General features: G+C 41.2%; 1 protein-coding gene across 2 annotated transcripts in view; it reads left to right on the top strand.

Moving 5' to 3' along the window:
* Window positions 1-21,865, top strand: part of sorl1 (sortilin-related receptor, L(DLR class) A repeats containing) — a 189,525-nt gene that overhangs the window by 82,171 nt on the left and 85,489 nt on the right. For both annotated transcript variants that reach the window (XM_043676455.1, XM_043676454.1), the window contains exons 7-10: window positions 5,136-5,237; window positions 5,806-5,975; window positions 12,902-13,094; window positions 14,195-14,312. In XM_043676455.1, the coding sequence (XP_043532390.1) occupies window positions 5,136-5,237; window positions 5,806-5,975; window positions 12,902-13,094; window positions 14,195-14,312 (583 nt within the window). The remainder of the gene's footprint in view (window positions 1-5,135; window positions 5,238-5,805; window positions 5,976-12,901; window positions 13,095-14,194; window positions 14,313-21,865) is intronic.

The following is a 21,865-nucleotide window of genomic DNA, read 5'->3' as shown; positions in this document are numbered from 1 at the left end:
GGAGTCAATTGCTGTACTTACCCTAGCTATCAGTCTAATAGACTTTCGAAGTTGTCCTCAAACTAACATAACAGTATCTTTCACGGACGTAAAATATCATAAGGAACTTTGTGGTCCCAAGCATATTTCAAAAGTGCTTTCAACTCTGGAGTGAACTATAAATTTCTTATTCCGCTTTAATCATTACCACTGAACCAAGGCTGTTGATTCTAATAAAGTACAGATGGAATTAAGCAAAGAAGCTTGAAAGGAATAATTGCTTGGTAGCACTGAATTTGATTTTGCTGAAAAGGGAGACATTGAAAGAATATTTTTTATCTTGTATGCTTTGGACTGATGCAAGAATGTCAAATTGTGAAGGGTGCAACAGTTTGTGTTGCATGAGAAAGGGCTGCTGTTTGTTTGTTTGGAAAACTGTCTTTGATCAAGACATTACCATGGAGAGTGCATTGGGGAATAAGTGTATTTCCCCATGCTGAGTTCTGAGGAAGTCCACAGTTCTGAGGAATGGTCGCTGGATCTGAAACATTAACTCTGATTTCGCTTCAAAGATGCTGCGAGACCTGCTGAGCTTTTCTAGCAACATCTGTTTTTGTGCAATGCCAAAACGACGCTGGGCAAATCTACTCCTTGGCAGCTATGCTCAAACTGTCGAGAAATATATAAATGCCAGATTCATCAGCCACACCCACATGGTAGAGCAGAACATCACCCGTTCACAACGCAACACCATCCATGCTCTCAAAACCAATCACAACATTGTTCTCAAACCTGCAGATAAAGGAGGAGCCATCGTCATTCAGAATAGAACAGATTACTGCAAGGAAGTGTACCGACAACTGGACAACTAGGAACACTACAGGCAACTACCAGCTGATCCAACCAAACAGCGCGCCTGTGAGCTAAAGACATTGATCAGGACTTTGGATCCAGTCCTTCAGAGCTCCCTACGTGCCCTCATCCCAAGTACTTCTCACATAGGCGACTTCTACTGCTTTCCGAAGATGCACAAAGCCAACACACCAGGACGTCCCATCGTATAGGCAGTGGGACCCTATGTGAGAACCTCTCTAGCTATGTTGAAGGCATCTTGAAACACATTGTGTTGGAGACCCCCAAGCTTCTGTTTCGACACTACAGATTTCTTGCAGAAACTCAGCACCCATGGACCAATCAAACCGGGAACATTCCTTGTCACAATGGACGTGTCAGCACTCTACATCAGCATCCCTCACGATGACAGCATCGCGACAACAGCCTCAGTACTCAACACCAACAACTGCCAAACTCCGAGCACCATCCTACAACTCATCCGCTTTATCCTCAACCACAACAACTTCACCTTTGACAACTAGTTTTTCATCCAGACACATGGAACAGCCATGGGGACCAAATTTGCACCCCAATATGCCAACATTTTCATGCACAGGTTTGAAAAGACTTCTTCTCTGTACAGGACCTCCAACCAACATGATACACCAGGTACATTGATGACATTTTCTTCCTCTGGACCCATGGCGAGGAGTCACTGTGTAGTTATCTCAGTGATATCAACGAGTTTCATCCCACCATCAAACTCACCATGGACTACTCTCTACTATCTGTCTCATTCTTGGGCACATGCATCTCCATCAATGATAGGCACCCCAGCACCTCACTCTACCACAAACCCATGGATAATCTCACAATGCTACACTTCTCCAGCTTCCACCTGAAACAAATTAAAACAGCCATCCCCTATGGACAAGCCCTACGCGTACACCGGATCTACTCAGACAAGGAGGAACGTGATGCCCTCTTAAGATCTGGGTACGATGCTCAACTCATCAACTGCCAGTTCCAACATGCCACAGTGAGAAATCATAATGACCTCCTCAGGAGACAGACACTAGCTGCAACCGACAGGGTACCCTTCATTGTCCAGTACTTCCCAGGAGCTGAAAAACTACGCCATGTTCTTCGTGACCTGCAACACATTATCAATGAGAATGAACACCTCGCCAAGACCTTCCCCATGCCTTCACTGCTTGCCTTTAAACAACCACCAAACCTCAAACAGATCATTGTTCATAGCAAGCTGCCTGGCTTTCAGGACAACTTTGTCACGGTAGACATTGCGAGACGTATCAGTGTCAACACGGATACTATCATTATGCATAGGGACACCTTGCACCGTGTACCTGGCAGGCACTCATGTGACTCAGCCAATGTTGTCTATCTCATAAAATGCAGACAAGGATGCCCTGAGGCAACCTTGTACATTGGTGACACTAAGCAGAGGCAACGGCAACGGATGAATGGACACTGCACGACAATCGACAGACAGGAATGTTCCCTCCCAGTCAGAGAACACGTCAGCGTTCCGGGACATTCGATCTCGGACCTTTGGGTGACCATCCTCCAAGACAGACTTTGGGACAGGCAACAACGCAAAGTGGCCGAGCACAGGCAGATATCCAAGTTCGGTACCCACGGGGATGGCCTCAACCGGGATCTTGGGTTTATGTCACACTACAGGTGACCCCACTGCACTACACGCACTCATAGACAGGCGCTCACTTACAGATAGACGTGCACTCACAGACAGGTGCACGCTCTCCTAATACATGCACACACTTCTACAGACTCATACACTTGCTCACTCTCATACACAAGCTCTCTCTCATACGCTCACACATGCACCCTCTCAAAGACTTATACCCCTTTACAACTTGTAGTCACACACATATATACATTGTGTCACAAACACTCATAAATCCCATGCACACGCACGCACGCGCACACAAGTTTGTGGGGTGAATTTGTACTTGCAGAACTACATTTTATTTTGCTCAAAAACTGCATGAATCCATGTAAGATTCTTTAAATCTATTTTTAGATGAGAATCAGTCTGAACGTTGTGGCACACACCATCTCACATAGGGCAGCTCACACCTTCAGACCATTATCTGGGCTGACATGATACCAATTGTTCAAGTTCACTTGAGAATGGAACTTTTTAAAAAGTTCTGTGACTTACATATGAAAGAACTTAAACCAACGTGTTCATTCTAAAAAATGAGAGACTTGCAAACAATCCAGGTCTTTTTCAATATATAATTTCAGTTACATCACACTGTAAACATTTTTGCTATAAATTCTGTGTCTTATGATACTTATATTCCACAGCCACCTGATGAAGGAACAGGGCTCCAAAAGCTAGTGTTTCCAAATAAACCTGTTGGACTATAACCTGATGTTGTGATTTTTAGCTCAGATAAAAGTGGCTGTCAATTGTAAGATTGGTCTGCAAACTATCTTATTTCCTAGCAGATTGATACTTCAAGCTGCTTATTTTTTCATTTGTTGCTTTATTCCTAATGAAACCACCAATCACAGTCTGAGATGCAGTTATTTTTCATGATTGAGATTGGCTTTACTAGGAAATGAAGCCAGTGCTGGTTTGATTAATGTACAGTATTTTGTCATTAGAGTGCCACCTGGTGGTTTAGTTGTGATTAATTTCAGTTGGTGTTTAACTGATTCTGTGCTCAATCTTCTACAGATTATTAATTAATGACGTTGCAAGCTTGTTTGATGTTTGAGTAAACTTGCCATTCTTAATCAGTTGCAAGATGAAATAGTTTTGCGAAAAATATTGCAAATGCTTCACCTTTGTAAGATAGGTATATTGTAGTTATTGTGTAGGTTTCCCTTCTCCCACCTAATGACAAATGAGATGGACACTGCACATGCTTGCATCTGTTTCCATAACTCGATTTTGCCTGAAACAGGTTGTAAACTTGTCATCAGAGGCTGTAGCTTGAGGGGTACCACTTGCATTAAGAATGGCTGACCAGGAAACTATCTCGCTGTTAGTACCTAATCTAAGCTTGTCTGAGTGTGAAGTTGGTCTCTGACATGAACTGGATTTTATGGCTCTGGTGGGAATGCTACATACTGTGCTGTAAAATCTCCCATGTAATTTGCATCAGTAGGGTCTAATTGTAGCATTTTAATTTTACATTTCACATCTTCAGTGTGGTTTGGGGGTCTTGTAACATTGTTCGACATCTGCCCTCCTTCATTTCTGCACTGTGTAACCATGACCAGTTTATTTTTTAGCTGTTGGACCACGGAATAGTTTGGTAATTAAGGTCTCCTGGCCTCCACCATATGACCGAACTTCTCTTTTTGTTTTCCCCAAGCCCTCCCCGGCCACCACCTCCAACTGCATTTTTTTTCCCTCCAGTTCTGAAGAAAGGTTATTGAGCTGCAACATTAATTCTGTTTGTCTCCACAGGAGTTGCCTGACCTCCAAGTCTTTCCAGGCAATTTTTATTCTTTTTTATTTCAAAACGATGATACCCTTTTCATTTTTTTCCCTCCTTCTGCCATTGAAATCCACACTGAATCTTGTCTCACTGAGTTCCAGATTTACTGAGTATTCTGTTTATTTTCCAACTTTTTTATTTCAAAACGATGATACCCTTTTCATTTTTTTTCCCTCATTCTGCCATTGAAATCCACACTGAATCTTGTCTCACTGAGTTCCAGATTTACTGAGTATTCTGTTTTTTTTCCAACTGTGTCCTCCATTGCACTGTTCAATAGAGAAGAGTACAGTAAATACTGTTATGCCATGCACAGCTACCCAGTGGAAAATATGACGCAAAAGAAGGGAACCTGAAACGCACCCTGCCTCTAAAGATCGAGCCTCCACACCCCTCCAAAACAAAGGACTCCTGCAGAGATTGTAGGCTACAGGAAACAATGGCAATTTGGCTTACAAGCCCAAGCAGCTTTATTTTTGTTTTGTGATTATTCCTTGTTTACTGCTTAATCCTGTTTTGAAATTTGTGAACCTATAAAACTGCTACAATGCTGAACCAGAGCCTCAAAAATGTTCATACTTGAGGTTCTAAGATTCTGTTAGTATGCAGCTAAATAGATCCTGAAGCCAAATAGTTTTGGTACTCTTTTTCAAGTGACATTACATGTTTCAATCAAGAAATTTTACTTTGTTTTGAAATAAAAATTAAACTATACAGTGAGAAAATAACTGTTGCTATAGTTAATCTCTTTGAAGGTGGGGGGTGGTAAATTACTGTTCCCTTACAGTTATAGTTGAAATTCCACTATTTCTCTTTTTGTAGCATCTCCTAGGAAGCAGTGACCCAGTAACAGTACAGTTATGGGTGTCATATAATCGGACACCCATGAAACGAGCGCACTTTCTCACACGATACCATATAGAGGTGAGTGTTGAGGAATATGAACATCTAATGTAATAATAAGAGTTAATATGCGTCCTTTGCTGAAAATCTGTTTCAGACTTGAGAAACATAATTGCCTGAAAACAGAAGGCCATTGCAAAAATACTATGCACACTATGGTTAATAATACACATGGATGCACTAATGTCCTGAGTTACTAGGTATTTTTTTCTTCTTGCTGTTCAGTACGGTGCTACCTGTACTGAATAGATCAGTAAAAGTTTCATAACTGAAGCACCATCTTAAAAACCTTAGCAGGTGTGAAACTGAGCAGGATTGTTTTTGTTAAGAAATTGAGTTACATTCTCTATTTTTATTTCATCTGTTTCTCACCTCTTTCTTCCTTCTATTTATGTTTGCCAACATGCAAGAGTTTAATCTGTGCCCTTACCTCTTAGGAAATCTTTACCAACTTTACTATTGTAACCTGCTATTGCATATTTCTCGCAATAAATAAATAAAACCTTTTAGTATAAATTATAAAATATAAATATTATTTTTGGTTTGTAGAAACAATGTTGATCTAATTTTTATTTTGTACATTCCTCAGGAGTATTATGTGGCTGATGCGTCAGAAGATCAGGTGTTTGTTTGTGTCAATGTCAACAGTAATGTGACCAATCTCTATATCTCTGAAGCAGAGGGCCTGAAATTTTCCCTTTCTCTGGCAAATGTACTGTATTACAGTCCAGAAGGTGCTGGAAGTACAACTCTTGTGAGGTAAGTATATAAACCTTTGTGCTTGCAAGGATAAAAACAAAACATGTATTACATATGCACATTTTCACTGAAAAATATTATTTATTTGATGCTGTCTGTGTGCAACCAATCTGAGAACCGAACACAAATTAGGAAAAATGCTAGACTTTGTGGGATGTTGCTGAGCAACATACCCGTCTCTAAAATGTAAGAGCTATATTTCATAGATTTCTTATTGATTGTCCATTTCATGCTGTGGGCTTGATGTTGCCTGCAAAGACCTGCATTCAGATTGCCCAAATTTTGCATGATTTACACTTTCTTTGTCCAGATTTGAATATGAGACCTAAAGTATACCACCTCCTTACATCACTAAAAATCTTTGGTTAAAATTACATTGTGCAATCATACTAGAGCAGCTGTGGACAATGTGCTATCAGCAATTTTTGAATACTGAGCAGTTCTTTTTCTCATATACTAGTAAACTTTCTTTTTAGCTTACGTATAACAAGAAAATGTGACATTTATGTTTGAATTTAGTTGCCCAAAAATGCTTATGATGATGTATTGTGCCATTTTGGCTAAGGGTCTGATCTATATTTGAAATGTGTTATGCTGGTTAAAATAGCGATATTCTATCACAATTCAATCCTGTTCTATTATGGTTTGAACAGCCTATTTTCAAGGTGATGGAAATATAACTAATTAATTGAATTCAAATTGATGGTGTTACAATATAGAAGTATTATCTCTTGCACCAACACCTCCCTAACCCACTTAAAACAAATTAGGTTGAATACTGGATGTAAGTTTGCTTGCTGAGCTGGAAGGTTCATTTTCAGACGTTTTGTCACTATACTAGGTAACATCAGTGAGCGTCTGGTGAAGCACTGGTGTTAGTGACCCACTTTCTATTTATGTGTTTAGGTTTCCTTGGGTTGGTGATGTCAGTTCTGTTCTTTTTCTCAGAGGTTGGTAAATAGGATCCAATTCAATGTGTTTGTTGATACAGTTCTGGTTGGAATGTCATATTTCTAGGAATTCTTGTGTGTATCTCTGTTTGGCTTGTCCTAGGATGGATGTATTGTCCCAGTCGAAGTGGCGTCTTTCCTCATCTGTATGTTTGGATACTAGTGAGAGTGGGTCATGTCTTTTTGTGGCTAGTTGATGTTCATGTATCCTGGTGGCTAGTTTTCTGCCTGTTTGTCCAATTAGTATTTGTTACAGTCCTTGCACAGTATTTTGTAAATGACATTTGTTTCGCTTAGAGTAGAGTCATAGAGATGAACAGCACGGAAACAGACCCTTTGGTCCAACTTGTCCATGCCGACCAGATATCCCAACCCAATCTAGTCCCACCTGCCAGCACCCGGCCCATATCCCTCCAAACCCTTCCTATTCATGTACCCATCCAGGTGCCTTTTAAATGTTGTAATTGTACCAGCCTCCACCACTTCCTCTGGCAGCTCATTCCATACATGCACCACTCTCTGTGTGAAAAGGTTGCCCCTTAGGTCTCTTAATGTGCCAGCACAACGATTTAATTTTATAATTTTGGCTGCTTTTATGGAGTTTGCATTATAAACTTGTGCATTTTTGATAATTAAAATGCTTAAATCTTGCTTTAAAGAAGGAAATTATGAAATTAAATGTGTGAAAGGCTATGAACAATTTTAGTTTCAGTAAACTAATTGGTCTGACCAAATCATGTAGGGAAGTAGGCAGTGGATATTGGGTATTTTCTCAGGAAAAGGGTCAAGGAGCTAGTAAACATTCTTATGACACCTTGCAGTTAGTTCAAGATTAGAATAACAATACCTTGTACTTATTCAGTGCGAAGAAATGTTCATTGCATTATAAAACCAAGTCTGAAACTGAGCCACTTGTGATAGAGTCAGATGATCAAGAGTTAAGTCAGAGGTGGATTCCAAGCAGTATATTACAGGATGACAGTGAGACAAAAATGTTTAGAGCGGGAATTCCAGGGCCCAAGCCCTTGCAATTGAAAGCATTGCCACCAATGTAATTAAATGTAGATATCGTCACATTTCAGGACTCCAGTGTAGTTAATAATGGGAAAATTACATAAATACATTTTAACTTGAGTCAGTATTTGTGTGTAGTGCAGGAGTTTGTTTGCATGTAATAAACGCTAAAAAAGTACAAAACTGTGGATGCTGGAAATCAGAAGCAAAACAAAAATTGCTGGAAAAATTCAGCTTGTCTGGCAGAATCTGTGGAGAGAAAGCACAGGTAATGTTTGGGATCTAGTAACCCTTCACTAGAAGAATCTGTTCTGAAGGATCTGTTCAGTCCTGAAGAGAGGTCACTGGACCGTAAACATTCTCTCCACAGCTGCTGCCAAACCAGCTGAAGTTTTCCAGCGATTTCTGTTTTTGTAAAACATAATAGTGTTAAATTAACGTCTGGGTAATAGTAGGTTTGATGATGACTTTTTATTTTCGACTCCATTTGCTGAGATTTAGTTTAAAGGTTGGAAAATTCTGTTGGGTGGATTGATGTGGAATGGACAGATTTTGATGAAGTAGAACTATTTTTAAATTTGTGGATGGTCATGTGCTGCTCTATTTTTATTCTTTTTGTTGTGTACACCTCTCCTGCAGGGAATGGTTTCTATAAAGTATGGATCTGGAAATTCTAGCTATCCTTGATCTTAATAAGGTGGTTGTTTTTCATTTTGAGGCTCTTTGAATACTGGCATGCTGCTATATGGTGAACATGCCCCCTATACTTATCCCATCTCTGTAAGCAAGTATAGTTATACTGGGGCTGGATAATCAGAATCTTTTGCCTCAAATAATTTCCTTTCCTCCAACCAGACAGTAGTAAGGACAATACTATACTTCTTTATTGTAGCGTGGATCTAGAGAACTATGCAGACGGTATAGCATGAAGAGTCCATTTGATCCATCTGTTCCGTGCCTGTATTTAGGTTTGGCTCTTGACCCATCAGTGTATCTTTTGATTCCTTCCTCATGTACTTGACGACTAGTTTTCTCCTTAAATGCATCATTGCTGTTTATCTTGTTTTTGATAGCAAGTTCAAAATATTAGATTACTCTTATAAACAAGGTTCTCCTCAAGTTGTCACTGAATTTACTAAGAACTATCTTTTATCTATGGCCCCCAGATTTTGTCCTGCACCACCAGACCCCCCCCCCCCCACCTTCCCAGCTTTTAGAACTAATCTTTATCTTCCTACCTTTTGGACACAATTTATGATCTCTGAAAGATCTCTGTTTGGTCACTCCTCAGGCTTCAATGTTCTGGAAGAAAGTTCCCCAGGTTTGTTTGGTCTTTCCTGTTATTTATATTCTGAATTCAGATATCATCCACTGGGCCGTCTCTAGTGTCTCTTTCCTTTTCTTAAAAATATCAAGACCAGAAATGTACAAAATACTCAGTGTGGCTTAGCTAAAGGTCCCTATACAAATTGAACATCTCTGCTGTTCAATTCTCATTCTGTAGCAATAGACTCCAATGCTGTTTTGCATTTTTAAAAATCACCTTGCAGCCTGTCTTGCTCTATAATGTGTGCATTTCTATTCCTAGCTCACTTAGATTTATTTTAAGGAGCATCTGGCCTCCTTTATTCTTCCACTAAAGCTTCCATTCTACCAAAGTTTATACCTGTAAGTAGATCATATTAAAATGAAGTCTTGATCTTGTTCGATATCCAAGTATAACATTTTTTTGACCAGTTGGCTTTTGTGTTCATTTGAGTTCTGATGTACTTTGCTGCAACTGAGTGAACTGCAGGACCCCTAAGAGCTTTGCTTGAGCTATTTTAGCAGTGAAGCACAAACTGAGCAAATAATAGAGATGTATGTTTTATTGATGAGTTCAGAATTTTTAAAGCCAACAAACAAGCTGTCAAATGACCCACCGTTATATCAGTTAATTTTCAGATGGTTGTTCGTGCACCACACTCCTCCCCTCTGTTGAGGGTTTGCAAAATCTTGAAGTTAAATCTGCTTTATTTGTGTGATGCAATGGGGGAATAGTCATTGTGGTAGAGCTGTGAATTACTGCAAGAGTAATCACGCTACTTAGTTAAACAAAGTCTCTTTTGTCTGCCCAGGTTGAAAACTGCCCACTGACCCTGAATAGACCATGTTAAAATGTGTTCTTAATCTTGCTGTATTGTTTATATACTCAAAAGAAAGAGGTTTGAATGCAGTACTTAACATAAGCTGCATTATCAGGCTGTTTATTTTCCTTCCTTTCAACAGATTGAAATTGGCAAGAGATTTCTTTTTCCCCAGGTGCACACATGAAGCACTGAACGGTCTCAATATGACCTTTCAAGATGGTATCTGTTAGTTTTAGTGAAGATATTTGTAATCTGGATTAAATTGCAGTGAATCATTGGCATTTTATTTAGAAAAAAGCAAAAAGTATGGAGTCTTTTTATCTGTCACCAGAAATCTACCTGATTTTTCAGGTGGACATTAAGATTGTAATGGGAACAAGAGATCAAGTGAGCTGAAAATTTGTAAAACCTCTTCATAAGATCAGTTCATCTTGATTTATCCAAATCGAAAGACACCACATGTTACAGTTTCTTCAGTGTCTTTCATGTAGAAAAATATCCCCAAGGAGCTTGAGGTATGCTTGGACCAAAATGGGTACTGCACCAGCGGAGGAGGTGGGATAAACAAAACCTTTGTGTTTCAAAAAGTGAGAGAAAGAGAAGGGAGGGTTAGGGAAAAAATTTCAGTGCAAAGCAAAGGGAAACGGGCATGCACAAAGCCAGAGTCTAAGAAATGGTGTTCAGGAAGGAATATAGGGCTAAAAGTGGTTTAAGGGTTTTTTTTCTCTTTTTTGGATGTGGATATCATTGACCTTGAACTTAGTACCTTGCAAAGCCATTTCAGATGTCACTTAAAAGCTGACCATTTTGTAGTAGGTCTGAAATCTAAGGGTGGCAGATTTGTTCACCAAAAGAACAGTTTGGTGTATAACTTGGGTTCCTAAAACTGATGCTGGTTGACCCAATCGTAATGACTAGCTTTTATGTTCCAGATGAATTGAGTTTAAGTTCCACCAGCTGCCATGGTGGGATTTGTAACAGTGTTTCCAGAATGTTAAAACATAAGAACAAGAGTAGGCCATTCAGGCTGTCCAGTCCACTGATTCATTTTATACAATCATTGCTCATCGAATACTTTAATGCTTTTTACCCACTTTATTCTGTGATGATACAATGGCTTTAGAAGGTGCATTTATATAGTTGTGGCAGAGGTAATGAGCAGTATGCTCCAGAGTTAATAAAATAAACAGTTTGTGAGGCCTTGGGGTTGTTTAAAAAAACGTGGGAACAAAAGGTGGGGTCAAGCTCCCACAGAACCAGGATTTTTAGTTTGTATTTTTCCGTAGCAGTTGCTGGGATGTTGAAGCTCGGTTTTGAAGCTGCAGTGCATCTCTATCTGGTTCTATCCCTGAGTCTTTTGATTTTTTTGTCTTTGCCAAGGGCACATTTATGGGATGTTACTATATTAGAACAATTACTGTTTAGTAGTCAAACAGTCTTAAGTTATTTCAATTTCTTCTTTCTTTTGTTACACTTTAACGACAGTGTAGTTTGCTTCACGGCTGGTATTTTGACCAGTCGAAATGCATTTGGAACACAACGCTTGGCACTTGCCTTTTAAAATAAGAAAAGGTTAGGATCTAGGCTATCTTGACATGTTTTGAGGAAGTTTCGTCTCATCCATAACATTTCCCATCACCCTTTTTGCCATTAATAATCAAAAATGTATCTACTTTTACTGAGCTTTCAGAGCTCCTTGAGGTAGAGAATTCCAGAGATTCACAACCCTCTGAGTAAAATAATTTCTCCTAATCTTGGGCTTAAATGACACTGCCTTATTTTAGAATTGTGTCCCCTGGTTCTAGATTCCCTAACCAAGGGAAATATCTTGCCTGTATCTACCCTGTCCATCCTTTTTAAATATTTTGTAGGTTTCAATATTTTATCTCTCATTCTTTTGAAATTCTGAAGACTATAAGCCCAGTTGTCCAATCTCTCTACAAAGGTCAATTCCAACATCCTGGGAACAAGTCTCTTGATCTTTGTTACACTCCCTCTATGGCAATAATATTTTTTGAGATAAGGAAACTAACTGTCTGGGCCTCTGGATTTCAAGTTTAGTGACATTACCACTGCACCCCTCATTAATGAAGTGTGTAGGAATTTCAAATTAGAAATGTTGAAGTTTTGCAAGAGATCTGGAAGCCAGTGCGGGGGCGTAGGTAATAGACAACTGGAATTTAGGTAGGATTGGTTATGTGTAGCAGAGTTTTGGATGAGCTGAAGTTTAGAGAGTGAAGTATGTGGAATCTTGGAGTAGCTGAATCTAGAAGTGGGAAGGTAGAGTTTTAATTGGGTTAGAAGTGTAGGTCAGAGGCTGGCAATGCCTTGATAGAAGTGTAGTGATGGAGAGGATATGTGATCGGTGGAAGGGTCTTTGGTTGAACAGTTCCTCCTCTTGCACAGTTAATGGCTTTCAGTGATTTCGGGGTTTTCACGTCCACTACTTTGTCTGGAAAGCTATCCCATGATCGTCTTTACATGAAGGCTGAACCTCTGAAATCAGGTGTAATATTTCCCACGCACCTTTTAATTAATATTAATTTGTGTCCCTTTTGTTTTGGCCACATCAAAGTAAAATGTGACTCCAAACTGACTGACTATTTTTCTTTTCTCATTCCTCTGACCTATAACTCCTATGATGTCTGTTCAAAACTAAAGATTGCTGAAATGAGGGTTGTCAGTTACTTCTGTCCTCCGTCTGATATTCCTACTTGCATCTCATTATAAAACTCAGATTCCAGTGATAATTTATTGATATGTATAGTGCTAAGCTAATCTGCTAAAAAGCACCACTGCCTGCTAAAGATTTTGTTTTCCCTTAAATTCTCAGATACTTTGCAAATGAGCCATTTGCAGACATTCATCGTGTGGAAGGACTACGGGGTGTCTACATTGCCACCCAGATGAATGGGTCTTACACGGAGGAGAACATGAGATCAGTGATTACTTTTGATAAAGGTGGAACCTGGGAACTGTTGCGGGCACCAGCCTTTGGCAGTGATGGCGTTAAAATCAACTGTGAGGTAAGGATAGTGAAAAAAATCACAGACGTCATTTGCACTTTTTTTATAAAAAAAAGTTTTTTTTAATAATTTTATTCTATAGTGGGATGTGGCTGTTTCTGACAAAGCCAGCTTTTGTTGCTCATCCCTCATTGTCTTTGAACTGGGTGACTTGCTCAGAGGCATATAAGAGTTAACTCCATTCTGTGGCTTCAAATGCACGCTGTCGGGTAAGATTGGATAAGAATGGCAAATGTCCTTCCCAGAAGGACATGACTGAACTTGATGGATTTTTTTCAACAATTGTTGATAACTGACTTAGTCACCATCACTGGGACTAACTTTCAATTCCAGATTTTTTATGAATTGAATTTTCATTCCATCGACCCCTTTGATAGCATTGGAACTTGTGCAACCAGCGTATGAGTCTGAGTTTCTGGATCACTGATGTAGTGACAGTGGCACTGTACAAGTTCTCACCGTAATGCTGTAATGTCATTGCCTTTTCTCTTTTAAGATGCAAAGTTCTTTGGTCATGGTTCCATCTTGTCACTGAAGTTCCCTTGTCAGTGAAAATGAGCCTGTTGGTAGAGATTGATGGGAGGGGAGGAATCTTAAGTAAAGCTTTATCTCCACAAAATATTTTGGAAAACATGTCAGTGGATAGCTGCCTTGACTGATTTTTCTCTTTCGTACTTTTTATCTGTCCAAACTCAGACGTACTCTGACTCTATTGCTGTTGTAGCAGGTTAGTAAACTCTAATGAATGGCACCAATAAAAACTCGCACCACATTGTACATTTTAAAGTGGTGAATGTCCTATGTAGTTAACATTCAGGGCACAGAGAATCCAAGGTTTTCATTTCTGATTGTAATAGTTCATCTTTTTTTAAACTAGAAGTTGGGATTACTAGAAGTGGATAGGACCAACAATAGCTTGCATTATAAAGTGCCTTTAAAGTAATAAATGTCCCCACCCCCCAAAATCTGTGGCTTAATTACTTATTGCAATTAAAAATCAGTGCATTGAGGGCCCAGGTTTAATTTCTGACCATAATGGTTCAGCTTTTCTTAAACTAGAAGTTGGAACTATTAGAAGGTTATGTTTTTCCTCTTTACAGTTAATCCAAGAATGTTCACTCCACCTAGCACAGCGTTACAGTCAATTGCTGAACTTCCAGCTCCGCAGAATGCCCATTCTTTCCAAAGAGTCAGCACCAGGCCTGATTATTGCTACAGGTAATGGTTTTTGTTTGTTTTACTGAAGGGAATTTTATGTATGTTTTCATTTTATTCATTTGTGGGATGTGAGTGTCATTGGTCAGTCAGCATTTATTGTCTGTCCTTAGTTGCCCTTAAATGTGGTGATATTCTGCCTTCTTGAACTCTGGGAGATGATGGTCTTGTGGTATTATCGCTGAACTGTTAATCCAGAGACCCAGGTAATATTCTGGTGACCTAGGGTGGATTTCTGCCATGAAGATGAAATTTGAATTCAGTTTAAAACAAAAATCTGGAATTAAGAATCTAATGATGACCATGAAACTATTGCCGATTGTCAGAAAAACCTGTCTGGTTCACTAACATCCATAAGGGAAGGAAGCTGCCATCCTTACTTAGTCAGGCTGACCGACTTCAGACCCACAGAAATGTGGTTATTCGGCAATAAATGCTGGTTCAGCCAGAAGTGCCCTTATCCCACAAATGAGTTTAAAAAACTGTTGCAGTCCCTTTCACTAAACTATGCCAATTACCATAAACTTATCCGAATGTCCCACTATTTAATAATATTTAATAATATTTTAGAACATCTTCTCTTTGACCAACTGGTCTGTAGTTTCGTATTTTCTGTTCCTCTACCACATTGCATTAAAAAAGATTTACATTTAACATCTTCCAGTTTAATGGCACTATTCCGAATAAAGTGAAGTTTGGAAAATTTCAAGCCAATGCATCATATATCTCACTAGCTATTTCTCGTTAGATCCCATGATGAGGTCCTTCAGGACCCTGGCACTTGTCAGCCACAGCTCTAACAGTTTACTCAGTGCCACTTTTCTAATTGTGATTTTCCTGAGTTCCTCCCTGCCTGCCATTTCCTGCCTTGATTTGCATCTCATATGTTACTTGTATCCTCTATAGTGAAGACCAATGTAAAAGCCAATCGATTTATCTCCCATTTCCTTATTTTCCATTTTTAATTGTCTTCACTTTTTAAAAATAAAACCAGTGCTTACTTTGTTAACTTGGTTCTTTTTAAATAGTAAGATTTTCTATAAATATTTGTTTTCATATTTTGGGCTACCTTTCTCGGTACGTTTTCTCTGCCTTTCACTTTTTCTTTACGTTTTCTATATTTTGTCCAATCTCCTGACCTGTCACCTGTCTTTGCACAATTATAGATATTTTCTATTCAATCTGTTCAGTGATGTTATTACACACCTCTGAATGAGGTGAGACTTGAACTTCGGTATCCTGACTTAGAAGTAGGGACACTACAACCATGTCACAGGACCCTCTTTGCAGTGTTTTGTTTTTAAGTTTAAAACAGACTTTAACATTTCTCTTTGACCACTGATAGTAAGTCAACCTCTTGGTATTTTTCTCACTTGTTGAAATGTATCCATTTTGTATATTCTGCAATATCCCCTTAAATGTCTGCCATTCTATTTCTATGAGCTTATTCTTTAACTTAATTTGCCGTCTCACTTTAACTAGTTCTGTTTTCATATCCTCATAATTGCCCTTTTTTACATATCTCTGATGTACTTTCCTTTCTGCCCTCAAACTGATAAAATTTAATCATCTGATTGCTGATATGAAGTGACGCCTTCATTATGAGATCACATTTTGTGTTTGATAGTACATAACTTAAACATTGCTTTAAGGAGACAAGAAGTTTAAGGTTTTTATTTTGAATTCATTAGAACCAGGCTTTAAGAAATAGACTTGAGAAAGGGTCAACATTTTAAACAGAATGAGAAGAGGGTGCTGATTGGTTAGGGCATTACAAGCTTGGAGGTGCAGCAAGAACAGTTGACTCTATCTTACTAACTTTAGCAGAAATAAAATATGACCCTGAGTCTGACTGATGGCTTGGCTGTACTAAATTGGGTGAATTGGCCATGCTAAACTGCTCATAGTGTCCAGAGAGGTGCGAGCTCAGTGGATTACCCATGGGTAATGCAGGATTACGGGGATAGGGTGGAGGCGTGGGTCTTGGGGAGATGCTGTTCGCAGGGTCACTGCAAACTTGGTCAAATGGCCTGCTTCCACACAGCAGGGGCTCTATGATTCGATTAGATTCGATTAGATTCGATTAGATTCGATTAGATTAGATTAGATTAGATTAGATTAGATTACTTACAGTGTGGAAACGGGCCCTTCGGCCCAACAAGTCCACACCGACCCGCCAAAGCGCAACCTACCCATACCCCTACATTTACCCCTTTTAACCTAACACTACGGGCAATTTAGCATGGCCAATTCACCTGACCCGCACATCTTTGGACTGTGGGAGGAAACCGGAGCACCCGGAGGAAACCCACGCAGACACGGGGAGAACGTGCAAACTCCACACAGTCAGTCGCCTGAGTCGGGAATTGAACCAGGGTCTCTGGCGCTGTGAGGCAGCAGTGCTAACCACTGTGCCACCCAAAGATCATTCACTGATGATCTTTAATTGGAATTGGTTGCCAGAATAATAACCCTTGGTGTAATCCAGGTTATTTAATAAAGGGTGTCTAAATGCAAATTTAAACCTACTCATCATGCAAACTTGACATGAGAGCACATCAAAATTATACTGGATGATGACATGCTATGATCAAACCGTTACTCGCTGTATATCATGAAAGTTCATGAAAGAGCTTATATCTATCACTTTCGGCCCTGCTCTAACTCCAATTACCCTAGACTGGGGAGATTTCTTAAGTTTGAACAGTAGGTGAAACTCGTTGTCCTGTGGTTCTACAATGCAGTAAGCCCAGAAGATGCTGTTGTCAATCCAAAACCATGTCCTGCCTACCATGCAAATGAGTAATTGATATGAGCTTCAGTGCTAATATAATGCCAGGTATGTAAAAGGTAAATTTGCCAAAGTCCTACCAGAACATAGGGTCGCCTCTCTCATTAGAGAGAGAGATCGATCTCATGGAATACAGGGAGAACTAGCCACTTGGATACAGAACTGGCTGAAAGGTAGAAGACAGAGGGTGGTGGTGGAGGGTTGTTTTTCAGACTGGAGGCCTGTGACCAGTGGAGTGCCACAAGGATTGGTGCTGGGTCCTCTACTTTTTGTCATTTATATAAATGATTTGGAAGCAAGCATAAGAGGTACAGTTAGTAAGTTTGCAGATGACACCAAAATTGGAGGTGTAATGGAGTGTGAAGGTTACCTCGGATTACAACAGGATCTGGACCAGATGGGCCAATGGGCCGAGAAGTGGTAGATGGAGTTTAATTCCGATGAATGTGAGGTGCTGCATTTTGGGAAAGCAAATCTTAGCAGGACTTATACACTTAATGGTAAGGTACTCGGGAGTGTTGCTGAACAAAGAGACCTTGGAGTGCAGGTTCATAGCTCCTTGAAAGTAGAGTCACAGGTAGATAGGATAGTGAAGGAGGCATTTGGTATGCTTTCTTTTATTGGTCAGAGTATTGAGTACAGGAGTTGGGAGGTCATGTTGCAGCTGTACAGGACATTGGTTAGGCTACTGTTGGAATATTGCATGCATTTCTAGTTTCCTTCCTATCGGAAAGATGTTATGAAACTTGAAAGGGTTCAGAAAAGGTTTACAAGGATGTTGCTAAGGTTGGAGGATTTGAGTTATAGGGAGAGTCTGAACAGGCTGGGGCTGTTTACCTTGGAGCGTCGGAGGCCGAGATTTACAAAATTGAGGGGCATGGATAGGGTAAATAGGCAAAGTCTTTTCCCTGGGGTCGGGGAGACCCGAACTAGAGGGCATAGGTTTAGGGTGAGAAGGGAAAGATATAAAAGAGGCCTAAGGGGCAACTTTGATATAAAAGAGGCCTAAGGGGCAACTTTTTCACACAGAGGGTGGTACGTGTATGGAATGAGCTGACAGAGGAAGTAGTGGAGGCTGATACAATTGCAACATTTAAAAGGTATTTGGATGGGTATGTGAAAAGGAAGGGTTTGGAGGGATATGGGCCGGGTGCTGGCAGGTGGGACTAGATTGGGTTGGGATATCTGGTCGGCATGGATAGGTTGGACCGAAGGATCTGTTTCCATGCTGTACATCTCTATGACTCTATGTTGGTGAGTTTAACCTGAGGATCACCGTACCTCACATGAAAGAGTTTGAGAAGGAGAATCCTTCATGGTCACTTCAGCCTGAGCAGGAATTGTACCTATGCTGTTGGCATCACTCTGCATCACGAACTGGCCATCCAGCCAACTGAGTTAACTGACCTCCTCCATGTACTTGTCATTTTTAATCTTTACCAAAATTGTTTCCACAGCCTGGCTTCCTGAATTTGGTTCATCCCTCCCTATTGTGCTAATAGCATTATTAGCTAACACAGTCAATGGTGCACCTTTTCCTAGCATTGTGTCCTTCCTAAATTTCCTGTACCCTTCAAAGATTCAGGCCAAAGACGTGTCTCTGTAATGGCTATCATTTCTGAAAAAGTCAGACTGGACATGAAATGTACACTGTTTCTCTCTGCACAGATACTGCCAGACCTGCTGAGTTTCTTCAGCATTTCCTATTTTATATCAGATCACCCTTATTTCTATGTGCACTTCCTGTCTTTATTTTGATTTGAATGCTATATGCATTCAGAGCTGTTAGCTTTAGCCTTTTGTTATTTGTGAATTCTAGTTGTATCAGTTGACTTACTCATGGATTTTCACTTCTGTCCTTCCTGTTACAGTCTGTGTATCATTTCCTGTGTTAATACCTTTCTCTTTGATTTTGACTCTTTTGATGCACCACATCTTCACAAATTTGATCCCTTGGCCTGCTATTTACTTTAAAATTCTCTACTCCCTTGGTTATTTGGTTGGCAGGAACACTGGCCTAGCCATAAAGACCATCCAATCAGTACAGACTGCTCTTCCACAATGTCAGTGTCAATGTTTCATGAACCAGAACCCACTTCTGTCAGACTTTATGGTTTTGCAATGCATTTCCCCCTCTCATCTGATTTGCCCTATACCATGTGCATGCAGCAATTTGAGTTTCTGCTTAACTTGGCACTTAACTTTTCTTTTTAAGCATAAGCTCTTCATCAGGAATGAAAGGATGGCCCAAGGGGGCTGAGAGGTAAATGGAAGGGGGATGTGGGGCTGGGGGGGTAAGGTACTGGGAGTGCGATAGATAGATGAAAGTGGGGGTGAAGGTTGGAGAGGGGGATGTAGCAGATAGGAAGATGGACAGGTAGGACAGTTCAAAAGGGCAATGCTGACTTGGAAGATTACCTCTGGGCTAAGGTGGGGGGAGGGGAAATTAGGAAACTGGTGAAATCCACATTGATCTCATGTAATTGGAGGGTCCCAAGGTGGAAGATGAGGCTTTCTTCCTCCAGGCCTTAAGTGGCTAGAGTTTGGCGGTGGAGAAGGCCCAGGGCTTGCATGTCCTTTGGTGGAGTGGGAGGGGGAGTTAGTGTTCGGCCACGTGACGGTGAGGTTGTTTAGTGTGTGTCCCAGAGATGTTTTCTTGAATGTTCCACAAGTTAGTGTCCTGTCTCCTCAATGTTGAGGAGACCATGTTGAGAGCAACAAACACTGTGAATGATATGTATGGAAGTACAGGTAAATCTCTGTCGGATGTGGAAGGATCCTTTGGGGCCTTGGATGGAGGTGAGCGGGGTGTGGATGCAGATTTTGCACTTCCTGCGGTGGCAAGGGAAGATGCTGGGAGTGGTGGGTGGATTGGTGGGGGATGTGGACCTAACAAGGGAGTCAATGAGGGAATGGTCTCTACGGAACAGCAGTCTGCTCCTGCCCCACCGAACCTACCTCTGCACCATCCTGTTCCCCTTAGTCCAGGATCTTCCCACCTACATTCGGGACCCTCCACCTCTTCCATGGCTTTCATTTCCCTAGCCCACAATGCCTCATTTTCACCATGGACATCTAGACCCTATACACGTCCATCCACCATGATGAAGGCCTCCAAGCCCTCCGTTTCTTCCTCTCCCACTACCCTTCCACTGACACAAAATTGGCTAAACTGGTCCTCACCGTGAAAAATTTCTCCTTTGTATCCTCCCACTTCCTCCAGACCAAAGGGGTAGCCATGGACACCCGCATGGGCCTCAGCTATGCCTGCCTCTTTGTTGGGTACGTGGAGCAGTCCATCGTCCACAGCTGCATTGGCACCATTCACCATCTTTTCCTCTGCTACATTGATGACTGAATCAGCGTCACCACGTGCTCCTCCACAAGGAGGTCGAATGGTTCATCAACTTCACAAACACCTTCCACCCTGATATCAAGTTCACCTGAACCATCTCAAACACCTCCCTCCCCTTTCATTTCTCCATCTCCATTTCCAGCAACCGACTCGACACATACATCTACTTCAAGCCCACCGATTCGCACAGCTCCTTGGACTACATCTCCTCCCACCCTTCCTCCTGTAAGAACACTATCCCTTATTCCCAATTCCTCCACCTCTTCCACGTCTGCTCCCAGGAAGACCAATTCCACCATAGAACGTCCCAGATGCCCTCTTCCTTCAAAGACTGTAATTTCCCCCTCATGTCGTTGATAATGCCCTCCAGCGTATCTCCTCCACTTCCCACACCTCTGCCCTTGAACCCCACCCCTCCAATCGCAACAATGTCAGAACCCCCTGGTCCTCACCTCCACCCCACCAACCTCTAGATACAACCCATCATCCTCCACGATTTTCCACCAGCTACAAACAGACCCAACCATCAGAGATGTATTTCCTTCTCCACCCCTATCTGTGTTCCATAGAGACCATTCCCTCTGCAACTCCCTTGTTAGGTCCACACGCTGCGCCCCACCCCTCACCCCCCACCGCCAACCCACCATCCACTCTGGATGCCACCACCAGAAGTGCAAACCCTGTGCCCACATAGAGCTCATTCCCACCTCCATCCAAGGCCTCAAATGATCCTTCCACATCTGAAAGAGATTTATCTGTACTTAGACACACATCATCCACTGTGTCCATTGCTTTCGATGTGGTCTCCTCTATATTGAGGAAACGAGACGCTAATTTGTGGAACATTTCAGAGAAAATCTCTGGGAAACATGCACTAAACAACCCCACTCCTTGTGGCCAAACACTTTAACTCCCCCTCCCGCTTTGCCGAGGACATGCAAGCCCTGGGCCTTCTCCACTTCCAAACTCTATCCACCCGACACCTGGAGAAAGAAGGCCTCATTTCTGCCTTGGGACCCTCCAACCACATGGGATCAATGTTGATTTCACCAGTTTCCTCATTTCTTCTCCAGCCACTTTATCCCAGATCCAAGCACCACCTTCTTGAACTGTCCTATTTGTTCATCTTCCTTCCCACCTATCTGCTCCAACCTCTCCACCTTCACCTTCAATCCCAACTTCATCTACCCATCGCATTTCCCCCCACCAGCCCCATCCTCCCTCCCATTTACCTCTCAGCATCCTTGGGCGCAGCCTTCATTCCTGATGAAGGGCATATGCTTTAAATGTTGAGTCTCCTGCTCCTCGGTTGTTGCCTGACTGGCTGTGCTATTCCAAAACCACAGTCTTCAACTCTAAATTCCTCCAGCATTGGCAGTCCTCGCTTTTGCTTAGTTCTTCTTAATGGCT

The sequence above is a fragment of the Chiloscyllium plagiosum genome, chromosome 35 (genome assembly GCF_004010195.1).
Source record: "Chiloscyllium plagiosum isolate BGI_BamShark_2017 chromosome 35, ASM401019v2, whole genome shotgun sequence".
NCBI classification, from domain to species: Eukaryota; Metazoa; Chordata; class Chondrichthyes; order Orectolobiformes; family Hemiscylliidae; genus Chiloscyllium; species Chiloscyllium plagiosum.
The sequence above is the reverse complement of the archived record's forward strand: the minus strand, read 5'-3'. Positions and strand labels throughout refer to the sequence as shown.